Source organism: Apis florea, unplaced genomic scaffold (assembly GCF_048593485.1).
Source record: "Apis florea isolate Af1SG1 unplaced genomic scaffold, ASM4859348v1 contig_2897_pilon, whole genome shotgun sequence".
NCBI classification, from domain to species: Eukaryota; Metazoa; Arthropoda; class Insecta; order Hymenoptera; family Apidae; genus Apis; species Apis florea.
This window is the reverse complement of record NW_028256665.1, coordinates 3,218,171-3,244,530: the sequence shown is the minus strand read 5'-3', so window position 1 is coordinate 3,244,530 and position 26,360 is coordinate 3,218,171. Positions and strand designations below refer to the sequence as shown.

Sequence of the window (26,360 nt, the reverse complement as noted above, 5' to 3'; positions counted from 1 at the left end):
AGTATCTATAGAGTTGAAGATAATATGGTGTTTTTTTTTTTTTTTTTTTTATAATTTATCATAAGAGCTTCGTTTCGATACTCTTTCTATCCTGCTGTACCCTTTGAGATGACTTGCCCAGATTCATCGTCACGAGTCACACATTGCTCTTTACATAACAACATTCAATCCACGATATGGCGGCGAGCAAACGTGCCATAGCGAGTTTACTACTACGACGACGCGGCCGTTCTAGATTTTCATGGGAGATTGTTTATAATGCAAGAGAGAGGATGTGTGGACTACTTTGCGAGCCGCAAGTCTGTGATCGCGGAACGTTTGGACGTTCCACATGCAGAGGAGAAATGTCGAAGCGATTCGAACAACGATGCTTGACATTTACCGATATACACTCTGTTCAATCAAATTAATTTCGCCGTAGATTTTCACTTTAAATCGTAACGATATAATATAACCTTCGAATTCGTTCTTGACAGGTAAATATACCGTCGGTCGATAAATTAGTTTTGAAACGCTCTTCCAACCGAACGAAAAAAATAATACGCGCGTTTTAATTGTTGAATTAAATAATAGTAATACTATTACTTTTATCTGATTAAAAGGGAATCAATTAATAGGGGAATAATTTTGCGAAGAAAAATGCGCATAATAACGATTAAGGATTAAAATCGTTGTAAATCTTTTTATTAATAGAGTAATTTTATAAATTGGATCGAGATGTGTACGAATAATTTTTAAACTATATATACGGTTAATATAGCAGTAGTGTAAACATCGTAAATACGAAATTCGCCTTGAACAAATTATTTGGTCGTTCGCGATACTTATGTGTATAACTTATGTGTAAGTAGGTTAAGACGACCGTAAAAGGACCGACTCTAGCGTAACGACTGCGTCAGACGTGATTTGTATAGATCATCGTAGTTTTCGAAGTTATATTATAAACAGAACAATCTATGTTTTATGATTATTTCCCGATTTTAAATACGTTTAATCCCACAATTTCGCAATTCTTCAAAATTGCAATTTAATCATTGACACTAAATGATTCAAATTCATTCAAAGCTAATGAGAATTTTATTTCATCTTTCGATCCTAATTATATAAACGTCTGATGATTTAACGAATTTAAAATATCCTTCGTTATATAAATTTAATTTATTAAAATCAAGGATGTATGAAAATTAATTTTTAAGATTAATATACTTGTCTTCCTCGAACGAATACAATATACGCGTAGAAGAAAAAAACTATAAATTCATCATTTCTTTTCACGAGGAAAAGAATTATAAAAACTTTGCGAGTAATAAATTAGAATTGGAAAAATTGAGATGCCTATTTTACGATGCAAAACGTTTCTATTCGAAGCGTTTTGCTCGCCGCCACGATAAATTTGCAAGAGTAACACGAAGACAAATATTAATAGTGTAATTACTTGGATATCTCGGCTGAAGAATCGGAAACACGATGGCTTGGGAACTCGAGTTTCCGTCGGTTCTCGTACAGTTCACGTACGTAACCTTACTATTCCTATACGCGTATCTTCCCGCGTATCGAAGAAGAAATATTCTATAAAATAAAGATATTATTATATAAATTCGCCAATCGAACGCAAAAGCGTCCTCCGTCCGTGATCGCTCGAGGCAGAGAATTGTAAAATTGTATATAAACGGACCGTGGAAAATGAAAAAATAAAGAAAGAAGATCACATCGAATATATAATATATGATATTTCATATTCTATTCCTCTTCTGTAGAAGAACGGAACGATGCTTTTCGTTATCTGGTTAACAAATAGAAGATAAAAATTAAGCAAAATAAAAAACGTTAGACGCGAGGAAAAACACGAGGAGTAACGGTAGAAATTGTGACGAAGTTGATCATTCTATCTACCTGTGCCTCTTAGCCAACACCTTTGGTCGATCCTTATCTTCGAAGAGGATGCACCAACACCTCTTTGCGTTCTTCTTTATCTCGATTAAATTCTTCAACGTGTGTATATATATATATACACACACACTGCACGCCATAAACCATTCTCTGTTCTCCGAAACGAATTATTTATCTCGAATCTAATTATTACGCGATGAGGCTAGGAGAATTGTCGAGCAAATGGATGTTCCAACTTGGACCAATAATAATAAAAAGCTTGTGTGTTTTACGACGATGAATCAGACCCTGCAAATAATAATCGTTCCCTGTCGTTTATTTCGTTTCTATGGTAATATTCCTGGCCGAGAAAAAGATAATCTTACTTGCTGTTTGAAAAAGCGGCTAATTATCAGCGGTTAAATTCGTTCTGAATGGATACACCTGCCAATTGTCCCCTTATTTTTGTCATCGATCTCCATCTATCACTTGTTTGTTAATTTATACGGTAAAATTTAATTCAATCTTGATAATTCTCGCTTCGCTATTTATTATAACGATCGAAAAGATGGAGGCATCTCTCGGTTCGTAGTTTTCGAAAAGAGAATTTAAAATATTTACATTACTTTTCCTTGGAAAATTTAGAATCTAGAGAAAGAAGACGCGAAGCATTTAGGTTTCGCGCAATTATTGTCGCGATCGAACGGTATGCTTCTCGACGATCGATTCCCCGGGATCGATCTTACAATTGTTTGTCGCGTTAGCTCACGTGTCACGTTGGTATTTCACGTGGGCGCAACGTTCTCTTGTTGTGACGACGCGTTCTCCTCGAGATCGTTCCACCGGCTTAAGCCCGATCTACGATTAATTTCAATCTCCTGTTTCGCGAGACAGATTTTTCTTTCCAGCCATTACAAATTGAATACAAAAGTAGATTTAATATGTACTGGATGCAAGATTAGAACAGATTTATTATTCCAAATTTGATTGAACATCTAGAAAGAAGGAATCGTTTTTCCATCATAGTCGAGATACCTTGTCCTCGGATACTTGTAAGGGAAAATTCAAATTAGAAGAATGATAGTTTGTTCCATTTCCGTTTATGAAAATTTCCAATAAACTGGTACTGGTCCAATTACAGAACGCGATGAAAGGATACGCTCGAAGCGGTTCACGGCCTTAAGCTTTCTCGCCTTGAGAGGAAAAGAGGCGGAGGCGTACACGTTTCTCGAACACAAAGATCTTTGCCTCCTTCTCGAGGAGGGATAAATTCGTTGCAGTTTCGTGTATTAAATAATAATACACCGACCGGATTCGGCTCGAACGGATTCGTATCATCGTAAAAGTGACGCAACTCGGTGAAAGCCGAGGCAGATTCCACGAGGTAAAGTTCACGGAGGGGTATCAGTGTGGGAATCAAGCGACTTTTCTACGCCTCAGCTATGAGAGGAACGCATCGATCATTCGTTGCAAGGTGACTGTTCTCCCGCGCGGAGAATTGTTCCAAGTGTTTAGGAATGGCAGCGTTTTCCACGTCGCAATTCGCGAAATTGGAAAAGGGATTTCTGATTTTAATGACGGAGTAATTTTTATTTTTCTTTTTTTCAGGAAGTCGACATTTCTTTGCTTTAAATTTAAAGAAGAAGAATTTAAAGAAGAAATTGCATACAATCCAATTGATTATTAGTTTGATTTTTATTAGAAAATAAAAAAAAGTATTGTAAGTAGTAATTCGCAGTGAGGAAATCATGAAATTATATAGATCGAGCGAAAAGATTCATTTATGCATTTCGAGAGAACAATTTTAACTCTTCACAGCGTGAATTGGAGGAATTAGAGGTATCGAAACAAGGATCTTTTTTATTCCATATAAAAATATTAAAGAAAAAAAAAAGAAATATACGTATCGATACGAATTCTCTTCTGCGCGTAATATTACGTGATACGTAAATGTATAAATCGAGCGTATATCGAGGGAACGAAATAAGAAGGTATAGAAAACGGAGGGTGTTGGGGAGAGAGGATTTAGCGTGACCCAGGCAGAAGAAGGCACGGCAACACGAAACACGAAGAGGAACAACCGAGGCCGTGTTTCTTCCGTAATGTTCCACGCTTTTCTACCTCGGCGTATTCAATACGCGTTAAATCGTGGCCGAGCAAACAATCGTTCGGGACCATTTGTCTTCCTATTCACACACGATTACCGTCCAACCATCCAACCCCCCCCCCCCCTCTCTCTCTCTCTCGATCGTTTTCAACGTATTTCGTTGATTTCCAAATTCTCGAGTTTATTTTTCTTTTTCTTTTATGTATATATTTGTTACGATCCAACTTCTCTCATTTTTGGTCGTTTTCAAAGTATTTCGTTGATTTCCAAATTCTCTTTTGTACTTATATATTTATTTGTTACGATTCAACTTCTCTCATTTTTGGTCGTTTTCAAAGTATTTCGTTGATTTCCAAATTCTCTTTTGTACTTATATATATATTTGTTACGATCCAACTTCTCTCGTTCTCGATCGTTTTCAAAATCGTTTTCAAAACGTATCGTTGATTTCTAAATTCTCGAATTTATTTTTCTTTTTCTTTTATGTATATATTTGTTACGATCCAACTTCTCTCATTTTTGGTCGTTTTCAAAGTATTTCGTTGATTTCCAAATTCTCTTTTGTACTTATATATATATTTGTTACCATCCAACTTTTCTCGTTCTCGATCGTTTTCAACGTATCGTTGATTTCCAAATTTTAGAGCATACTTTTCTTTTTCTTTTTTTTTTTATATATATATATATATATTTGTTACGATCCAACTTTTCTCGTTCTCGATCGTTTTCAAAACGTATGATTTCCAGATTCTCAAGTGTTTTTTTTTTATAGACATATATTTGTTAAAAAAGGATGATCGTTTCTTTGTTTCTCTTCGTAATTTCGTAATCTCTAGTAAACTATTTTTTAATTCCATTCAATTTTCAATCATCGCCTTTTGAATAATATAATATTATCTCCTCTGAGAATTTCTTCTAAGAAGAATTTTCAACGAAGTATTGTTTTGCGGAGTTGTAATGTAAAAAAAAAAAAAAAAAAATCTTTAGCGAGATCTCAAACGAAAATTGATTCATTTCGATGAAAACAAAAAGCGCCGGAGAAAAAAAGACACGTTATAATCAATATATATTTTACATCTGTTGCCCATAATTTTCACGAGCATTCGTTACGTGATCAGGATTCATTTTTTTTTTTTTTTTTTTTTTACGTAACGCGTTTAAAACTCTAACTAACTATATCATGCTGGAGGCATATACGTGTTGAATCGAAGCGGTACAAATTAAAAGCGAAATTGTCACTTAATCTCTCGAAATTCTTATTTTTAAATCGATCGAAAGGAAAAAAAATCATACGCATACTCGAAATTATTTTAACCAAACGAATAAATTATATCTATACGCGTGTTGCTACGCACACCCACGTTATTATCGTGTTTATCGGCGAGCGACGCTTCACGTTCGTAATAATACGTCACAGAGATGAAGGAGGAGGCGGTGGATTTAGGCAGATCGGTTCAATTCTCGAGAATGTGGATCGAAACGATTTCTTTCTTCGATGTATAAAACGAAATATACCATTCTTTTCATCGTCGATTGTTGCTGCGGCATTTATTTCGTGGTTTCGATATTTTATGGAGGCGTTCGACACGGTGCGGTGTTTCGGGTCGCGTGTGTACCGTGGACGATTAGAAATGAGGTCGAGAGAATCGTAAATGAATATTGGATCGAGATTGGACGATTTATATTTCTCCTTTTTGAGAACGATCTCTTACGTTTTTCCCTTATATATCCCTTTGCATTTGTACGTGCGGGGAATGAAGAATAGAAGAATTCGTATCGGTTTATATAATTTAATTTTGCACGATTTTGTTAAATATCCACCCCATTGCTTATTCAATTCGATTGTCGAGAATTTATTGTAAAATGAAAAAGAAAGAAAAAAAATTATTAACACGGGACTGGTATATTAGGATTTCAACTGTTCAGTTGATGGTTGTTTTATGCTTATTCAAGAAAAATTAAGTTTGCATTAACACGGTGCAAATAAAATGCAAATATATACGAGGTAATAATAATAATATGTACAATAATAATAATGTACAGGAACATATATATATATATATAGGTATATACAAAGGTATATCAGGAATTTTGCTGACAATTTTTCCTTCGTGGTTGCTCTCATTCAGCCCGTTTATTTACCATGCTCGTTTGAAACTGTTTAAAAGTTAGCTCACCGATTTTTCTAGCCGGATCGAACCGATGTTCTCGGTGATAATCAACGAATAAATGAATAGCGTAGAAATGGAACGAAGCGGATTAACTTTTATGACGCATTGTTGGCAGTTTTTGTGGACGACTCGTGGAGTCTTGGTTTCCTTTAAATTTATATCTTCGACGAGCGTTGGGAAAACTTTAGAAAAATCGTTGGAAAGAAATTAAGGACGAGGGAAAAATTTGAGCGAATATCGAAGATATTTCTTCAAAGAAAAAAATTTCTTTGTTTCAATCCTTATTAATTTCAATTCTCGATCCAAAAGATCTGAAAGAACAAAGATGTTGGAAAAAATTTTTTCTATCTGCATATTTTCTGGTATACTCCAGTATCTTCGCAATTCAAATTTCTTCCGGGTATTAATCGACAAAGCGAGGAAGAATGCGAATGGAGTAATTCCTTAGAGAATTATTAGCCATAGATTCGTGTAGCCGATGCAGATACGTTCGACAATCGCGGTAACAACAATGATAATGACGACGATAATTCATCGTGCTCGCGTCGACTGCATATTTTCACCATAATTTCGCCTCTATCGGCGATAAAACGACGTTTGCTACGACGTTTCTCTCCCACATTTCACGTCCCTGTTGCCGATATTAACGATTGTTTTTAAAACGTGAGCCGCGATTGAAATTGAATAAATTTTATACAAGCTGCCTCGAAAGTAAAAAGGATGCGGGGGAAGGAAAAGAATCTGCCTCTCTTTCTTTACAAATTTTTTCCCCCCTTTATACATACGATTCTTATTTGATTAAAATTTAATTATCGAGAGAAATCGTTTGAAAAATTCTTTCGCGATGACTCGAAAATTCTTGCTGGTATCTCGAATTTTCTCACGTACAGCAATAAGGACGAGACGAAAATTCGGAATCCTTAAAAATTACTCGCCAAATTTCACTTCAGATTCTTCTAAAAATTTTATCCAAGAGCAAACTTTCAAAAGAAGCAACAAAAATTCAAAAAAAGTTTCCATTTCCTTTGCAAAATTTCGCGCGTTTAAGAATCTCAAAATCCAGAGAAGTTGAAAAAAAAATTCCGAAATCCACCTTCGTCCTTAAAATAGGAAACGAGAGTTGTTTTCAAAGCACCTCGTATATTAAAAAAAAAAAAAAAAAAAAAAAAAAATATAGTCGTAGCGACGCCTCGTTACCGATAACGAAAAATTAAACAAAGGTAACGGTGATTTCGAACGAACGAAACAAGCTCATTGTTCTTCCCAACGCTAACGAGCATACTTAACGAGCATACAATGTTTAAGAGTGGCGAGTCTTGCGCATTTGAAATTCACCTCGACGAGCCCGGATCGCAGTCGTGGCTAGAAGGATCTCTGATACACCTTGGAGAATATTGAATGGTAAATACGACGAGACTAATTATTACACCGGGAACATGAGAATGAGATTATTGCGTGCTTATACCGAGCGGATTGGATTCTTAATTGATTCGTATATTATTCGAGAAACTCGTTTCATTCAGCGCAAATTTTTCTCTTCATCGAAACTTGATTGTATTTAAAAAAAAAGAATAAATAATAATAATACGCGTAATATATATATATATATATACATATACATGATTAATCACAAAAGTTCTTGTATAGTTCTTTTTGAATATACCGATAATTCATGGGATCAATTGGACAAAGCGAGGAGCGATTTGTTTAGGGACTTTTACGTGATTCTTGTGACAGACATGTTGATTCAGGGATTTTCACGTTTCGACGTTTTCTAGAGACGACGAGCGTTCTAGAAAATTGGTGTATCTTTATCATTTGCGATCCTCGAGACGAGATGTTTTTTCGCGGTATCCTTCTAGGAAATTCACACTTGTTCAAGAATGGAATCGACCTTACCCTCTGTGTACCGATCGTGTTTCTAATGTTTGATTACGTTCCATGGATTGTGACAATCTCGCGATCGATATAATTTATTCGACGAAAATATGCAACAATGATACAAATCGTCAAACGGGGTTACTCATCAAAATATACGAAACGTACAATTTCGTTCAATTTTGTCGCGATACTTATTTCTCGTGAAAAAGAATTATCAATGGAGAAATATTATTTTCTCCGAGAGGTTCCACATGATAAAGATGGCATCCATCCGATCGGTAGAGTTTACTCGCGAAACGTGATGTACTTGTATATCGCTGTTTCGTATCGTTTTTCCACGCGTAAGAAAGCAAAGGCATACGTTTTTTCGATTATTTTTCGCTGCAAACGTCGATCACAGAGTTTGTTTCAGACACGAAACGATGATAGACACGTGCACGTGGACGTCAAACGTTCGAACACGATAATACGGTTGGTTATCGCTGTACTCCACGGGGAATTCAATGCTTGTCTCTCTGTAACAAAAAAGAAGAAAAATCGCATGTTCCACGGCGCCACACGCCATCGTTGTCTGACGCTGGGAAACGATAAATTAAATATCTTATTTAAAATACCATTTACCGTGATCCAAGAGATGAACGACGGAGGAGAAATGGTAAATATAGATTTATTTAAAAAAAAAAAATGATAATAATAATGAAAAAAGATAAAGAAATTCCGAGAAAACTGGAGAGAATGGAAATATGCCATAAGTCTACGCCTACTGTCAATCACAGATGATTTCTGTGACACAAACGAGTTTAGGTAGTATCTTAACGAGAAACGACCGTTTAGCATTCTCAGGGACGAGAATAAAATTTAAACACCCTCGTTCATAAGTACTTAAGATAGTATAATCGATCCGAGATACGAGAGTTTGTATTTCTTATACCGATCAGATTTTCGATTTTTTTTTTTTATTTATAGCAAACATATATAGCGAACAATTTTGCAAAAAAAATTTAACAAATATATCGCGATTGTTTCTAAGAAAAAAGAAAAGAAAATAATAAACAAATAAATATACATACACACACACATATATATATATATACATATTTATTTTTCGTGAATCATATTGTGCAACAGATAATTACGCTATGTTTCTAAACTCTTGTTATACGTCCATCTTAACAAATATTTTATTTAAGATTAGCAAGTGTCCGGTGACTTGTGGACACGAGTGTGTCCGTTCGATGCCGGTATCACGTTACTAAATATCTTCTTGAGTTTTTCAAGTACAACATTGAAATTGTTTTGTACAACATTTATTGTTTTATACACGTACTTACACAATATGACGTGTTTGAGGCAGAGACACCGTCCGATTCATCCGCAGCCTCTGTTACGACGAAAATATTTATCACGATATTTACGAAAGTATTAAAAATCGAATAAACTAGATTCACAAGTTCGATGTTATTTTTCTTTTACGCGACACAATGATACAAACAATCGAGCCCCAACTAAAATCTCCCCCTTCGTTATTAATATTATATCGTGATGCGATATCACGTTTTCATCGTAAGTAAAAATTTTTCGTAAGCAAATATTTTGTTCGCCATTATTATCTTCGACAATATTTTCAACAATGCCGCTTAATTGCTCCTAAATTTTTGTCACGGAATTGAACGGGCGACGTTCTCTCGCCATTGGCGACTCAGAGAAAGAGAGATAGAGAGAATTTTTTTTTCACGTCGTAAAATCGCGCTCGATCTCACGGAACGATGATGAACGATGCACCAGCGACGATGTATCAGTCGGGGATAACTGCATTTCATTTGAGAATTTAATTTTCGCGTACGCGGCTTTCGCATTAACCCGAACGATCGTGTAGGTTGATTGCTAAACGACCGTGATAATTTTCTCGTTGCCACACTAATTCCAGTTAGTTAAGGTCACGGCTTGGATGCTCTCCGTGCACCTCATTTTTCATCCTCGTTTCTAACGTTCGTCGTATGGATCGTTTCGTTTTAATTAATCGAAATCGGTTTTCGAATTCCGCCCGATCTTTGTGCCGTTACAATCGAATTCGTATGGATCGAAACTTTGAGATTCGCGCTTGAAATCATCATAGAATCATTGATTAATATGTGAACGTTTTAAAAGAAACGGTATTTCGGTATTTTATATAAATTATGTAAATGCAACGTGTTAGAAATTGTTGAAGTTTTTGAAACGTCGCAAAATTATTCTCGATCGAGTAATCGTAAATATCGGTATATTATTTATAATTGCATTCTATGAAATGAATAATAGGTGTTGCAAAATTGAATCGAAAAAAAAAAAATAAGAATTTCGTACGTTGCCGTGTCGTTTGAAAACGCCAGAAGTTGGAACGCTCGATTCGCGAATGATAACGCGAAGTGTTACGTTACAATCGGCGATAAAAGAGCCGTGGCCGTAGATTTTTACCCCGTGCAAGAACGAATCGAGCAAAACCAGAGCCAGCGGGATTGTTTCTAAATCCTGATAAGGAGTCAATAAAAGCTCAAACAATGAGATCATCGAGAGGAAACTTGGAGGAAAAACAAATTGCACTGTGAATTGCAATTACGCGGTGGCTCGATGAAATATGTATTTCACTTCTCCCCTCGTAATTGGGGGAGGAGACAAAGTTTCTTCTTTTTCTTTTTCGAGATTCTTAATCTGTCCCATTTTGTATTTTATATCAAAATTCGTTGTCTTCATCTTCGATTCGTCGATCCCGCAAATTTGATTAATTTTAAAGATATATTTTTATCTTTGGTAAGGAAAATTTTCATTTAGAAATTATAATTGGACAATTAAAAAAAATTGCAGTAAGTTTCTTTCCTCGACTTCCGATGTTTAATGGATTTCTAATTATTTTCTCCCCGTCCGAAACATCGAAAGCAATTCGATTATCCATCATAGAAAGAAATGACCGCCTCTTACCCAATTGCACAACGTCATTTTTTTTTCTCTCTCTCTCTCTCTCTCTCCTCTCCTCTCTTTCCTCCTCTTTCTGCCTGCTTTCTTGCATAGCGGTTGTAGCTTCGCAGTGTGCATGCGTAATGGAAGGCTGATCAACGGTTACTCACTGTTTATTATCATAATACTCAAGCACGTGAACACGGATTAGTAAGCCGCGAGTCCGCGTATCGATTTGCGAGCGAATCGCGTTGGAGGAAAAAGGAGAAAAGAAAAAATATATTCCGCGGTAATGGGACTGTTTAATGATTAAAACGTTCGTCTGTGCTCTCCTCTTCTTCTTTCTTCTTTTCTTTTCTTTCTTTCTTTCTTTCTTTCTTTCTTTTTTTGATCTATAATTAACGTGGACGTTGATCTTGCTCGATTTATACTTCGCGAAGTCGTGTGATACTTCGAGGAACGTTTAAAACGCTCGATATTTTTTGACCGACGGTTGGTAACGAAAGATAATTTCTTTTTCTTTCTTTTTTTTTTTTTTGGATAACATGTTTCAAAAACTTTTTCTAAAGTATAAAAATAGTAAATTTTACTACTATTTCTATTCGCTTATAACAAAACACTACGAAATCTTTAAAGTGCAATTGCAAGATTAAAAAAAAAAAAAAAAAAAGTCGCGACGAATAACGAATGGAAAATTTTTTCCTCTCCATAATTATGCATATAAAGAACGAGGAAAGAGGAATTTTATTATATAAACCGGACGAAAGAGAGACAAATGGTGTAATGTAATCAGGGAGTGGGTGGGCGATTTAACCGGGAGCAAACATATTATCGGGTTGTCCACGTTTCTGGGTGGATGGAAAGAATTTCGAGGCAGGCCTGGGAACGATCGGTGATATTTGCCTGTACGCGATAATAGATGCGGAGGGGTTGATGGAACACACGCGGCCACTTAATGCGTGCGATTACACGCACCCGTGCACGCACGCGACTCCATCAACAGCAGGTGGTTGCCAAAAGAATTTCGCCGGTGGATAATTTATCCTTTACACGTCACCGTTTTTTTTATCATCATTATTATTAGTATTATTATTGTTGTTGTTGTTGTTGACTTTTAGTTCTTGTCACTTTTGTCGTTTTTAATTAAACGGCAAATTTTTCTTTTGCAGATTATTACGTAATTTGTTGCAATTCTCACGCTTCGTACACGTTTGCGATTTAATCTATTTGATTTACGTAATGTATCGTGTTTTTTTTCCTTTTTTTTTTTTTTTTTTTTAATTTGGACAATCATTGTCAACAGTTTTAATTTTTTTTCGAAAACGAAACGAACAACAGACAATGTCGACGATTTCTTTCTTGTTTAAGGTTTCGTTTTCGAGAGGAAATGACAGATTTCAAAAATCATCGATGAGATTCGACGAAATTTTTAACGATCTATCGCAAAAAGTTTTCTCGTTCCACTTGTTGTTCACACGAAAAACGATCGTTCGTTGCCAATCATCGGGCGAAAGAGAAATTTTTGTTCGATCGAGATGTTGAAATTCCACGGAGCCATATTCTTTATTCGCGATGTTTTGTATGATAGATGGGAGGGAGTATAAATCTTATAATCACAGTAAATATTTAATATCACGGACGCTCGCAATTTATTTACGATTACGGCCAACTTCCGCGATCGAATTCGTGAGTTTTCGAATTAACGAGCGAACGTGGATGCTTCGAATTTATTTGCGGATTTCGTGTCATCGAGTTGTTCGTGCATTGCGGATACCTCTAAATGCTGGGCGACCGTAATTGGTAATCGATATCCCGTTTCGAAATTCACTTGTGTCGAGAAGAGAAGAACTCCTCGTTTCCTCGAAAACGGGAATAAAAACTCTATAATTAGAACGTTGTTCCATCCAACAACAGTTTTTCTCATTTTCCATCTTAATTGTACACGTTCGTTGTACAATTTTTTTAAGTGAGATTAAAAACTCCGTCTCCATGGCATAAAAAAAGAAAAAAGTAATAATAATAAAATTTGTTTAACGTATCAAAATTGATGAAATCTGCTCTGTCTTTACAATTTAATTTCCACACCAATCCAATCCTTTTAATTAAAACTCGAAAACTTATATACACGAGGGAGTCCTTCGTATCTTCGAACGAGACAAAAGAAAAAGAAAAAAAAAAAAAAAAAAAAGGGAGATAAAACTTGGGATTTTTCAAGGAAGCTTAATCAAAATAATTCAAGTGAAGGAAGGTAAGAAGATCTGTGTCTTCATATCTCATCGCCTTTGAAATAATTAAAACGTACGGTATTCCAGTACGTTTAACGTCCGATTCTGAACTTTGCAATTAAAACGAATGCATCATTGGCAATAAAACTGACAACTTCTTCCCGCGTCTCATACCTCGCATATTTTACCGACCATCGATGAAATAGCGACAACTATTATTATCGTAAGGCGTAATTGCTGCGAAACAATTTTTTAAACGACGATGAAAACAATGTTTTCAAAGTTTACAACGGTTATTCGTGCCGCTCCATTACCCAGTTTCTCTTTCTTTCTTATTATCTATACTTATTGATTCATTTGTCTTCCCCAACTACCTCCAACGAATTCACGATCCACAGATATTGGACGATTTTTTCTCTCGACGCGGTATCCCTTCTTCCCTCGCCGCGTTATTCCCGGCTTAAGGCGGAAAATCGTCAAGGCTGCGATTATTTTTAATGTGAAAATCGTCGTAATTATCGCTGTGGACGATGACGATCGATGCACGAAGACGCGTCGCGTGCACATTTCGTTACGTGAAATTAAACAACGATACGGATCGCGATACAATAATAAAAAACAAGAGTAAATAAGGATCGCACACAATACCAATTATACGCGGAATGGAAAAACAAATTTTCCGTTCCGTGAAAATTTATCGTTTTTAATTAGAAAATCGTAGAAGATCGTAAATATCCTCGTTCCGAACGCTCGAATAATGCAATGCAAATTGGTCGTCGAGGATGTCGTTGATTTCTTCGAACTCATCGGGTTTACGAGGATTTATCGATTTTTAACGCACGGCCATCCTTCAAACCGCGTCTCGTTCCCGGGAATTTACGACGATTTCCCGATAATCCAGCGAACCCTTCTCCCTCCATTATTTTACTCATCACTGCGACCCATTCGTTTCTTCCATTATTATTATTACCTTCGAATATATTATTGAAAAGATTTTGTTCGCACAGAGGTATTAAAAATTCCCTCCTCCCCCCCCCTCTCCTTTATCATTATAATAAAATAAACAATCGTAAAATTTAAAAAACACTCAAGGTGTGTACGTAAATAGAAGAAGACTCGTAAAAACAATCCCCTGGAAAATTCCTCTCAATCTGTCTCTCTCTCTCTCTCTCTCTCTCTCTCTCTCTCTCTCTCTCTCTCTCTCTCTCTCTCTCTCTCTCTCTCTCTCTCTCTCTCTCTCTCTCTTTTAGAGGATTCCTTCGTTCAAGCCTCGCCACCCTTCTTCTCAAAAATTATCTTTTCAAAAATGATTAAAATCGTGCGTTTATGTGGAATAAGAAAGATAAACGCAGGATTAAAAGAAAAGAAGAAAGATTGTGGGCCATGCGAACGAGGGGGTAGCACGAGAGCAACCCTTCTCGTTCCGCTTAAGCGCCGCCCTCCGCTCGAAACCCCCACCTACAAGACCAGAAACATGGTGGTGGCACGAGCGACCCTCGTCGATACTAGGAGGGCCGCGATAATGCCGTTTCGTATCGCCGAGAGAGAGCAAGGGCCGCCATCGTCGTCCTCCTCCTCGAGTTTGTCCTTCCTCCTCCACGTATATTATCATTATCGATTGATTCTCGATCTCGAGATGTTGGGTGAAAATTCCGCCAAGATCTTTTAATTTTGAAACGGATATAAAGTTACGAATTTTAAAGTTTAAAGAAAAGTCGCGATGCGTCCGTCGATATTACGATACAATTTTATGAAAATTACAAGATTCTTCGACCTTTGAAAGATAGAATTTCCGAATTTTCCCTCTCCCCCTCCCCCTTTTCGTTGTTTGTTGGCAAAGGAGGAGGGCACGATTATGGGAAGAGCAGAGTGGTTCACGGATTTCGAACCGAGGATTGCGATTTTTGGATAAGTAATTATGTAGTGGCAGAGTGTTTTCCTGTGTGATCCTCCGCGAGAGAGACCCTTTCCCACGAGGGTGTCCACCTCGAAAAATTCCATCATGGAGTTCCCGTGGACTCTGCAGCACCAGGCCACCGATCCTGTTCAAAACTCGCGCAACCACCATCATCACCATCACGAGGATTCTGGGATTAATCAGGCCGGTACTCGTCGATTGTTGCCCGTTTCAGGTAAATTAACCCGCGGAATTGGTTTAAATTGAAAAAAAAAATTGAACTTCGAGATCCTATATTTGGAAGCGAGAAATTCCATTGCATTGAGATGTGATAATATTGTAATTTGATTTTTCCTTTTTTTTCGTTTTTAAGTCAGTTGGATTTGTAATATATATATATATATATATGTATATAATGTTCGTTGTTGTAACTTCCTGTTAAATAATTCTTTCGCGAGATCGTTGTATTGTTTGCATGTGTCTGCGTTACGTAATTGCGAGCCGAATGGCTCATCGAGTTTTGCACTAAATCGAATGGCGAGACTTGAATCATCACGTTGCGTGTCATTTATCATTTTTTTGTAGAAAGTGGTGTAATATTATCGAATCGCGAGCAAGAGGGATGGAGATAGTTGAAAATAATAAGGTTGATTAACGATATTCGGGTTAAAATTTAGGGGTAATTAGGAAATTAAGAAAAGAGGGAGGAGGGAAGGGGAAAGAGAAAAAGAAAAAAAAGAAATTATTTTGTTGTTTAATGTATAATGTTACGGTGAATCGTGGCATAATGATAATTGTATTGTGTTTTCTATAATTGTGTTTTCTATTATTTAAAGATATAATTGTGTTTTCTGTAATTTAAAGACGTTTCTATAGAATTCAATTATTCCATGGCTGAACAGATGGAACAATGGAGAAACGTGCGACCAAGACTTTCTCCGATTATTAATGAAATGTTTTTTATTTTGATCGTAATAGTGATCCGTGGCTATCTTCGTTTGCCGAAACTTCCGGGAAGTAATATCTGAAAATGAATTGTAACATGCTATAGTCATTTTCTAAGCAATAATAATGGTAATGACGGAAGAATAATTTTTTTTTTTCCTCTCTATACGGAACCTAGTAAGTTTTACGATATCGTTAAATTATATTTCGATTCGTACGATTTCTAAATTGTTTACCAAAAAGGAATATATATATATATATATTTCGTTTTTAACTTAAATTCCATTAAGATTCGAAATATAAAGAGGAAAAAAGGAAAAAAAAAAATAGTAAGAGAGAAAGCGTGTGTACATTGAAACTGCCGTTTCATCATGGGATGAAAGGTTAATGTTATCTTCCTAACGTATCGCGATAATTTCTTCTAAAGTTCTTTCGCAGTTATAAGAATCTAAATTAACACTTCAACTTATACGATTTAACAACCTTTTCACTTATATAGAAAAAGAAGAAGCGCGTATAAAGAAAGGAAAATAAAATATTATTTTGCGCATCTACGTTACTTTATCATTATTTACATATCAATCAGGAAATCAGCTTAACGAGTTTTAATTAAACAGTTATCTAACTGAAAGAATTCTCACAATAAGTGTTTTTATTGTATTTGCAAGTTATACAAATTTCCACGAGTTTTCAATCGTTTATTGCACGATCACGCTCAGAAATTCATCGAAATTTCCGTGAATTATCCCTTGTGAACCCCTTTTCAAGAAATAGATAGTACAATTTTACGACGTCGATTATAAATAATTATCCGTCGCTAATAATTCTCGTAGAGATATTATATAGATATTATTACAGTTATATTGTACCGTTTCCACGAATTCTACAACGTTATTCTACAACGCATTTTTGCCCAGATTCATCGATGTCTCCGTGGATTAACCTCTGCGAACCCCTCTCGACACCTATCGTCGAGCATCGAACGTAACGCGCTCACCGTTTATCGGTGAAAATCGCTCGGATTGCGTGCCCTCGAGGGGTTCAACACCTGTCTGTGGCCGGTCCATCCCTCCGTGACCCCTGTAATTGCCGTGAAAAAAAAAAGAAAAAAAAAAGTTGCGTTCGAAGCTTGGCGTTCCCCGATCGTTTAGCCAGTTCACCAGCTGTGCTCACCCACCTTGCCGATTAAATGGGGGTGAAATCGTTGATTCGGCTCGATTAACTTCCTCCGTTTAAACGTTCTTCCGGTTCTGCACGGGTATCATTGTCTTACGGGTCAGCTGGTTGAGAAACGATTCCGTGGAAAATTAGTTCCAGCGACAGGTGACTCGTTTCGTTATTTGCTTTGAACGTAGTTTTCAATCAAGTTTATGAAATTTTATTATTTCTTTAGAACTTGGAGATTAATTTAATAAAGAGGACGTGGAATACTTTTGAACGAATATTTTTTTGAAAGTGGTTATCCTACTTTAAATTACGAACTCTTGGAAGACTTGTAAAATTTTTATCCGATTTTCTTTTTGAAAAAAAAAAAAAAGAAAGAAAGAGTTTCATCGATCCTTCCGTAGGAAATTCAAAAAGGAATTGGAAAAGTTGAGAGAGTGTACACTTTATTAATGATTATTTATATTTCGATCGTTGTTTCTTGCGAAAAATGCATTTTGGATTACGATGGATTTTTGTTGCGAGCAATTAGTATGATTGTCAGTTCTTCCGTGGATAACGGACGAACTTTTTACGACCACGAACGAAAGTGAGCTAATTTTCATAGAGGCGACACGGTTCGAACCTGATCGTTTTACACCGCATTTCTATTTGCTTTGTCGGAGAAAGTCGGCACGGCCGTGCTTATATACGAGCCGTTTTGCATCGTTTCGGGCTCGATCAACCGAGTCGAACAAAAGTGTGGCAACTCTTATCTACCTGACGAGTTGCAATTAAAATCGTGACTTTTCTATTCTCTGTAAACCCGGCCAACCTGGCCATTTGCATATAAAACTTCCTGATTTGCGTCACGCAAGATAAAAGCAAAAATGCAAGAAAATGCACTTTCGTTATTTTCGCCTCCAGTAAAGCAAAAGTTTTTCGATGAAAAATTTTAAAAAATTTAAATTGTATGCGAAAATTGGTACAAAACGAATCGATGCAATGATAAAAAACTTTTAACTTTTATCTTTTACAAATGATTTATGTCAATAGTTACGTCATACATGGAAGACTAGAAACGTCGTCTTGACAGGTTTAATCCTAATGTTACAATTCTAATTTATTACAAGATAAACCATAAGCATTCTCTACATTATTTAAATTATAGCATATTAAAGAAGAAGAAGAAGAAGAAGAAGAAGAGGAAAAAAATAAGAAACTAACGTTCTTAATACAATATTTATTTTACGTTCGACATTATTGCAATTTGTAAACACATCTTTTACGGATGGACAAATAATTGCATACAAGTGTACGCGTACAGTCAAGCATGAAAATTTTCTGTGTCCCTCGGGGGGATATTTATCCAATTCGAAAAAGATTTTTTTGCAACTGACTGTACCATTTTGTTCAATTATTTTTATACGTTTCTTCTTAATCGTTACGCAACATCTCTTTACGTTAGAGGGACGCGTATCTGCTTCCACGTTATCGTGGAATAACACGGTTAAAACACAATTAACCGACATTCGTTCGGGAGAAGCGTACGAGAAACAATAAATTTTTCATTGTTGGCAAATCCTGTTCGCGTTTTGCGACCAGGATATCGCGTATCAAAGATTATAGAAATTTGAAGGAAGAAAACCTCGATATTATTACATTCCAAGATGAAATCATTGAAAATTTCAAGCATAATAATTAACCAACTTCTGAAAAATAAATATCCTTTATAGTTAAAATATATGATTTCATTAGATGTCCATTAAAATATTTGAAATTCTATCCATCCTTTAACTTTGAAACTAGAATTAAATATTTTTAATTGTCCCTCGAATTGCCCCCAATAATTCTTGCTTTAGTTTCCAGAACCGACTGTTCGTCTCTCAAATATATTAACACGTTGTATATTGTTCACTTATGTATTAAGTAAAATACTGTTGACCTAGAAAACGCAGCAGTCAAAGGAAAGATCGATTCTGAAAAGAAGCGATTCGAAATCGTTGGTCGAGTCAAGGTTGCGCCCACCGCGGTCCATCGAATTCGAACTTGTTCGCGCACGAACTTATGTAAACTCGTAACGACGTAACGCCATCGGCGTTAATTAAACCCGTGGAACGAGCCTCGATTCGGATTCGGCGGAGTTTCGATGGTCAGAACGATAAGAACTTTTGTTTCGTACGTATGGAAATACGGATTTCCATACATTCTCGATAAATTAACTTAATTTGTTTGTCTATTATACCCATTATTTAGACGATAGTTGAGATAATTTTTACACAACACACAATTATTTTCTATATTTATTCCCAGATTTCGTTTCGTCATTTTCAATTATCAAGTTTTATTATTCCGAGAGGATTGGGGAAGAAAATTTAAAGAATAACCAGCCGGACTACTGTTTTTCTTAATTAATTTTAATCAATTCTAATTAATCAAAGATCATTTTCCTCTTTCCTTGTATATCGTATAAGTGTAATTTATTAAAGCAAGCAATTTATTAAAAGATTTTTTTAAAAGAACGATTCTTAACAATCGATGCACCGCCAATTTTTTTCAGAACGGATGGAAAGGAAACTCGATCGTTTCCTTCCTCCATTCTCCGCATCTCTATGTCGACATTGAAAAGGAAAATATAAATTGGGAAGAAGGATCGTCGATTTTATTTATATACCGACCGATTTATATATGTACAATCACGGTCGTTTCGAATAGTCCTCTAACGACTTCCTCTTGCTTTGTTTCTAATAACAATGTAATTATTACGCAAAAGGCAGAAACTCGGTGAAACTCGATGGAACTCGGCGTGGCCGTTGGTGTGCGCTCCGCCATTCACCGTGGAAATAAGACAATCTTTTTTTTTCTTTTTCTTTTTCTTTCTTCTTCTTTTTTTTTTTTTTTTTTTTTTTATCTTAGAAAGTTATTCCACGACGATTTTGCACCGCACAATGATATTCTTTTCCCCCGACCAAAGGCCTTCCTCGCCTCTCCCCGCATCTCTTCTCTCGAATGGAAGAAAAAATTGTACTCGCTATTTCCCAAACGCCATTCCGTTTCCTGTCGATTCTAAAAATAACTTGCGCGCTCGTTCGTAAGTAAGAATTATTCTCTCATTCCTTCCTTCGATCTTTTTTTTTTTTTTTTTTTTTTTTCCTTAAATATCTCGAGAAAAATATTTTTTTCAACGGACAGTTCGAGTCATAAATCTCACGGATGAAAATGAAAATCAAACCGTCGTTTATTATTAATTATTCTATTGAAACGATTTTATCTTTTTTTTTTTTTTTTTTTTAGATATTATTTTAGGAAAAGAAAATATTTTTTCCTAAAATTCCGACCGACAAATCAACGTATTCGTTGATATCGAATGAATTGTTTCTCACTTGTTTTCTCAAAAAATTTAACAAAAGTGTGAGATCCAAAAAAAAAAAAAAAAAGAGATTTTATTTCTTACTTCTTTCTTGGCGAATTAAATAATAAAATTTTTATTAAAACGTTATCGAACGCGTGTGTTGTAGTGGAAAAAATATTTAGATCTTCTCGTTGCGGAGATATGGAGAAAAAATTGATTGGGGTAATGTAGATACACTTGTTTCTACTGCGTCTCATTTTAGTTGTTGCGGCTAAAATTATACTTGTTTATCTGTATATACATGCGCTGTACTGGTCGCGTCGTAATAATATTCAGATTTAAGTCCATCTTGGTGCAACCAGGGGCGGTGTTTGGTCGATAGTTCGAGGAGGGATTGGTTGGCAACGGCCCAACCCCACCGCTGTAATTCACCCCCTCAGATTTCTGTCGCGTATATTATATTCGTCTCGGCCTATATATACACCCTAGAGATCGCCTGACTGACCGTTTCAAAATGGCGAGTACATATTCCTCCGTTCCATAATATAACGATAATTTTTAAACAAATTCTTATTCCGTACAGTGTTGTTTAAACATTTTTTTTTTGTAATCTTTCGAAAAACAACATTATTCGAAATCAAAATAAATTCTCGAAGATGTATGCAACGCGATTATATGCGAAGCATGAAGATCGATGTACTTTTGAAACACGATTCTCTTGGCCGAATTGGCATTACGATTTTTGTCACGTGTCCTCAACTTCGTATCTTCTTTCCTTCTATCTCTTCAACGACGTTCACTTGTGATCTTTCTTTTTTTCTCGAAGAATCGATCGAGAAAAAAGGGGAAAGAAGGAGGAACGAATAAATGGGGGGAAGGGAAAACTTTTGAAATTTTCTAAAATTTTCAAAAATAAGGATACCGCTAAATTTTTATTTCTCGCTCCAATTCCTCCATGATAAAATAACAGAGTTTCGCAAAAGGGTAATCGCATAGAGGATAAATAATGATTCCATCACGGGTAACAATAAATTAATATCTGCACAGGAAATATGCAAATTGCAGTTCGAAGTATACGTATTATCGCGAGGATTCCTGGATGATTGCAGGTTTTTCTTTGATCAAATTCCGTTGCAGTCCTTTCGAAACGTTTCGAGGAAGAGACAAGGCAGAAAACTGTTATTCGACATTGTATAAACAGGTTCTCTGTTCTTGTAAACTTGTTTTAATATCTGCCTCAATGCATGTCCTTGTTCTGTCTTTATATTTTATAAGCGTCGCGAATCGCACAGCTGCATTCACGGCTATTTTATGAATTTATATATAACCAAACTATATTTCCCGCGAATTTAAATTAACGTATTTAAGAAGAAGTATAGAGATTTGAAAATTCTTGCAAATTAGAGAAACGTGGAGATCAGGAAACGTTGAAATTTAAAATTCTTTACTTAAATCCTAAACTATTCTAAACTATAATGAGGAAACTTTAATGAGAAATGAGAATTTTTTTCAAAATTCGCCAAGGATCGTTTCAAAATTTTCAAAATCGAAAACTTTTCCTTCTTTCGAGGATTGGAAAAAAAAGAAAATTAATACAAGAAACCATTTGTTTGGCGAGTACGTAGAACGCGTTTGTCGAGCGCGACCAACGTCCATTAACGGGTCGAGCAAACTCGTACGACGCGTATTTTCAAGCCCAAGTCTTAAAGGCGCCCTTACACTTGCCCGGGAGCGTGAATGGCCGAGCGGAAGCGACGAGTTATGACACTTGACATGAAGTCTTAAGCGCTTAAGTGTGGCCAGACTGCGTGATCACATTGTATTCCTCGTACACAACCGCGTTTACGCTTGCAGCTGAGAAACGCTTGCCTGATTCTTATTCTCCTTCCCTGTATGCGATCACCGTGTACGCAATAACACGCTTAAATTATTTCCAATCTGTTAACACGCATCCTTCCAATATTATCCCGCCAAACACTTTTCTAACATATATTTATCTATATTTGTAATATCATCCAAGATTACAATTTTCGAAAATTAGAAATTAATTCTACTAAGAGAAGGATTTTAAATATGAATTTTGAATTACAAATTACGAGTTTTTAATTTGAGGAAGAATTAAGGGTTCGTTTCGAATTTTTAATTTCGATTGGCAATTGAATGAATGCCATTCTTTTTGTTTAGGTACGTTGATCCTTTGGCCAGATCTTTCGAGAATGCCAATTGCCCGTGAAATTTTTTCCCATTCAATGAATTCGCACTTTCTCTCATTGTTCGATCGTTAAAACGAGCTCTTTATTATTAAAATTACATTCCCATTAACAGCAATAATACAAATTTCACAAATATTTACAATCTTTTCTTGTTTTGAAATTTCTTATTTCGATTAAAGTTCTTTGAACTTCCCGATACTACTACTTCGTTTTAATAATTAAATCGAATTCGTTGGATTTCAACCTTGCGCAAACAATCTTGTTTGAATACATAAATAATTCATCGTGTGAACCGTAATTATATTATATTATATACACAGATTACGATGACGGATCTGAAATCTTGTTGTGAAATGTTTTTTTTTTTTTTCCTCTCCTAAAACCAATGAAAACGTTTCGATCGAGCCTTTCGATCTCGAGATTTTTCATGGCCGTCCGCATTTCCCATCAATTTGTCACCACTTGAAACGTTACGTTTACGTTACTTTAGAAAATCCGCTGACCTTTCACTCGAAAGTTTCTTTCCACATTGAACTTCGTCGTTTGAAATTTCCATTGACCCCAGATTGCGGAACATAAATCGAACGCTAAAAAAAATAAATATTTATTCAATCTATTTCTGTTCGGAAAGATAATAAAATCTTCAGATACCGAGCAATAGAAGAGTAGAATATATATTATGTTTGCGAATAAAATATCTCGTATTTTAAATATTATTACGCGCAATTATTTAAATTTATTGGCTATGAAAAATTGAAAATAATATAACTGACTCGCGGCGTAAAATATATATAATTATTTTTCAACGTTATTTATTCTCCTCTCAAGAGGCGTAAGTAAATGCTTTAATTCCTTTCAACATCGCACAGGAATAACGAGAATAACCATCGAAAAAGTGAAAATAGATTAGATCTTCAAATTTTTCCTTTCTATTTTTTCACACTTTTATATTGTTATATTACAAAAATTATTCAATACATGTAATTACACCGTACTCGCTACTCATCGAATATTAGAGATCGATAATTCTAGCATTCTTAATTATCTTTCTCTTCTCTATATCGTTTCAACGAACGAACGTAATAGAAATTTTCCAAGAGGAAAATCTCTTTATTGTCGAACGATTTCGAAATCAATCTTTTACTTACTGTGTCTTCGGCCGAAAGACCTTTAAGAAGACCTCGAGGTGAAATATATATTCATGCTTCTTGCCTGTTCTCACCTGCGATGCCTCCTTACTCCCACGCGGATCTCCCCCTCCCCTCCTCTCTCCCTCTTTCTCACAGAATATCTGAATTACCCGCATCCTCGTTCCTTGTAGGCCTCGCAGCTAGAGAAATAACTGAGATTCGTAAACGAGGATGCTCGTAGCATTTATGCCGCGTCGTTTCTAACGTTTACTTACCTACGATACAATATTTAATTAAGAGAATAAAATTTAGAGAAACGCGTTTGAATGTTTTCGAAGTAAGATCGAATTCGAGGCAGAAAAATTGTTATGCTATTAATAGGAATGAATGTTTTTTTTTCTTCTTCTTCTTCTTCTTCGAATGGAAATTTCGATGGAATATTTTTCGCTAATTTCAATGTTAAACTTTTTCTAAATTTTAACACTGGTTGATCGTAATATACGAGTCGACGTTCTACACGAATTTCTACAGAATTTCTGTAATTATGAAAATTAATATATCGTAGGCTGCATAATATTATTTGTTTCTATGTGTATCATATCGTATGATAAAGTCATATTATTAGAAATTACGTATATTTAAACGGCATTTACGTTATCGCGAAATAATTTTAAGGTCAAATTTTATCAGATACCAATTGGGAGGTTAAAAAAGTGGGAACTAAATTAAAAATTGGATTCTTCTATTCATAGGTCGGAGCGATTTCGTCGGAGGCATAGACAATGAGGCCCTGGACTTCTCGCAGTTGGAAGATTTTATCAACAGCGACAGCGAGCAACCGGCCACGTGAGTTAATGATTTAAGTAAAAATACACCTTAATTCCGGTCTCTCTCGATTAGCATCGACTTTCCAAGAAATCTCCGCGAGATTCTTCCCTTTTAAATCCCTTTTAATTTTATTTCCACTTCGCTTATTGATTTACTTACTAGAGAATATGATTTTTCCTTTTTTTTATTTTTCAACGAGAACGTTTATTCGATGGAAGCCATGGTTAACGCCTACATCGAGCACGTGCTCGTTCCTAACATTTGTCGAATGCACATCGAATGCTTATCAATCTTTACGCATCCTTCGCTTTCCTCCCTAGATTCCTTAGATTCGCCAACGTTCACGCGTTTATTGCGAATAAAAAATCCATTCCGATCTATTTCGATCGATAAAAATCCACGACAAAAAATAAAATGTTTAAAATACTCGAAAATAAGAACGAAATAACAAGTTCCATCTCGATCCAAAAACTTTTGCACTTTTGCATTATTGGAAAGGGAGAAAAGATGGCGGCGCGACAGAAGAGGACGCTCGCGCTTTCGAATAGTGGACACGTGTAAAGTTTGTAGGAGTGTGCGTGGAAAAAGCAGACAGATATCATGCGGTTGCGAGGTGTAATGATATAATGGCAGAGACAGGCTGGACGGAATTGATGGAATCAGTGGCTGGTGTGTTAGGCAGTGGTAATCCAACCTAACGCACTCGTCCCATTAAAGGCCCCGCGCTGATCTCAGGAACAGATTTCATTCACGGATCGAATGGAAGCTCTTCACCCTTGATCCCTTGTTGCGTCGCGGGTCAATGGGATTAAAACCGATGGAGATTGACCGTTATTTGCCTTTATTCCGCGTTTCTTGCCGCGACGCAAAGTTTTCAGCAAGTTGGAGAAAGTAGAGAAAGAGTTTCGTGGATTCGAATCTTTCTCGATAGTCGTGATTTTGCCCGGGGAAATTTTGAATTTTTCGTTCAGAAGATTTAGAGGAAGCGTCTCTATCCGTCCGGATTTGAAAATTTTCGGAAGAAGATATTCGAATTTTCATTTCGGGAAAGTACAATTTAGTACAATTTTGGCGATTTTAGAAATTTTATTCTGCGATTTATATCGCGATTTGTGCCTCGATGAAACTAAACTCGAAAATTAATATTTATTATATGTATGTACGTAACGTGTCTAATTTAAGCTGGAGATGTCGAGAGAAAGTTGTTGAGAGAATATTATAAATTTGAGAATTGTCGTTCAGCAGGAATGGAAGATAAAATTCTTTCGAATAAATTTACAGAAGAAGTGAAATGAGCGGGGAGGGGAAAAAAAAAAAAAGAAAAACTTAATTATTTTCAAGCCGGTAAGAAAATATTCAAACGGTAATTGGTACAAATTTCAAGAATCTGCAGATTTGAAATCTTGACAGGATAATTATATAATTATCAACAATATAATCGCATGTATTATTCAACGTAAATCATTATTCGGATTGTTATAAAAGTGGAATTCGTGGAAAAATTCACGATGAAAAACCCAAAATCAAATTTTCTGTTGATAATAGATAGAGGTAATAAATCGAGTTACGAGCAATCGGTTAATAACATCAATTTATCAATGGTAATTTTCATAGTTACTGATATTAGATTGACTCATTAAATGTAATTTTCTAACAATCCTTGAATAA

The 26,360-nt window shown here is 35.7% G+C and overlaps 1 protein-coding gene and 1 long non-coding RNA gene across 6 annotated transcripts in view; one reads left to right on the top strand and one right to left on the bottom strand.

Annotated features, from left to right (window-relative positions):
• Positions 1–26,360, top strand: part of LOC100869636 (myelin regulatory factor homolog 1) — a 45,732-nt gene that overhangs the window by 12,475 nt on the left and 6,897 nt on the right. For all 5 annotated transcript variants that reach the window (XM_086907752.1, XM_086907750.1, XM_086907751.1 and 2 more), the window contains exon 2: positions 24,617–24,710. In XM_086907752.1, coding sequence (XP_086763878.1) covers positions 24,617–24,710 — 94 coding nt within the window. The remainder of the gene's footprint in view (positions 1–24,616; positions 24,711–26,360) is intronic.
• Positions 22,774–23,945, bottom strand: LOC147657730 (uncharacterized). Its single transcript, XR_015291959.1, has 2 exons — positions 23,883–23,945; positions 22,774–23,321 (listed from the first exon to the last, which is right to left on the bottom strand). It is a non-coding gene; the product is annotated as an uncharacterized LOC147657730 (long non-coding RNA).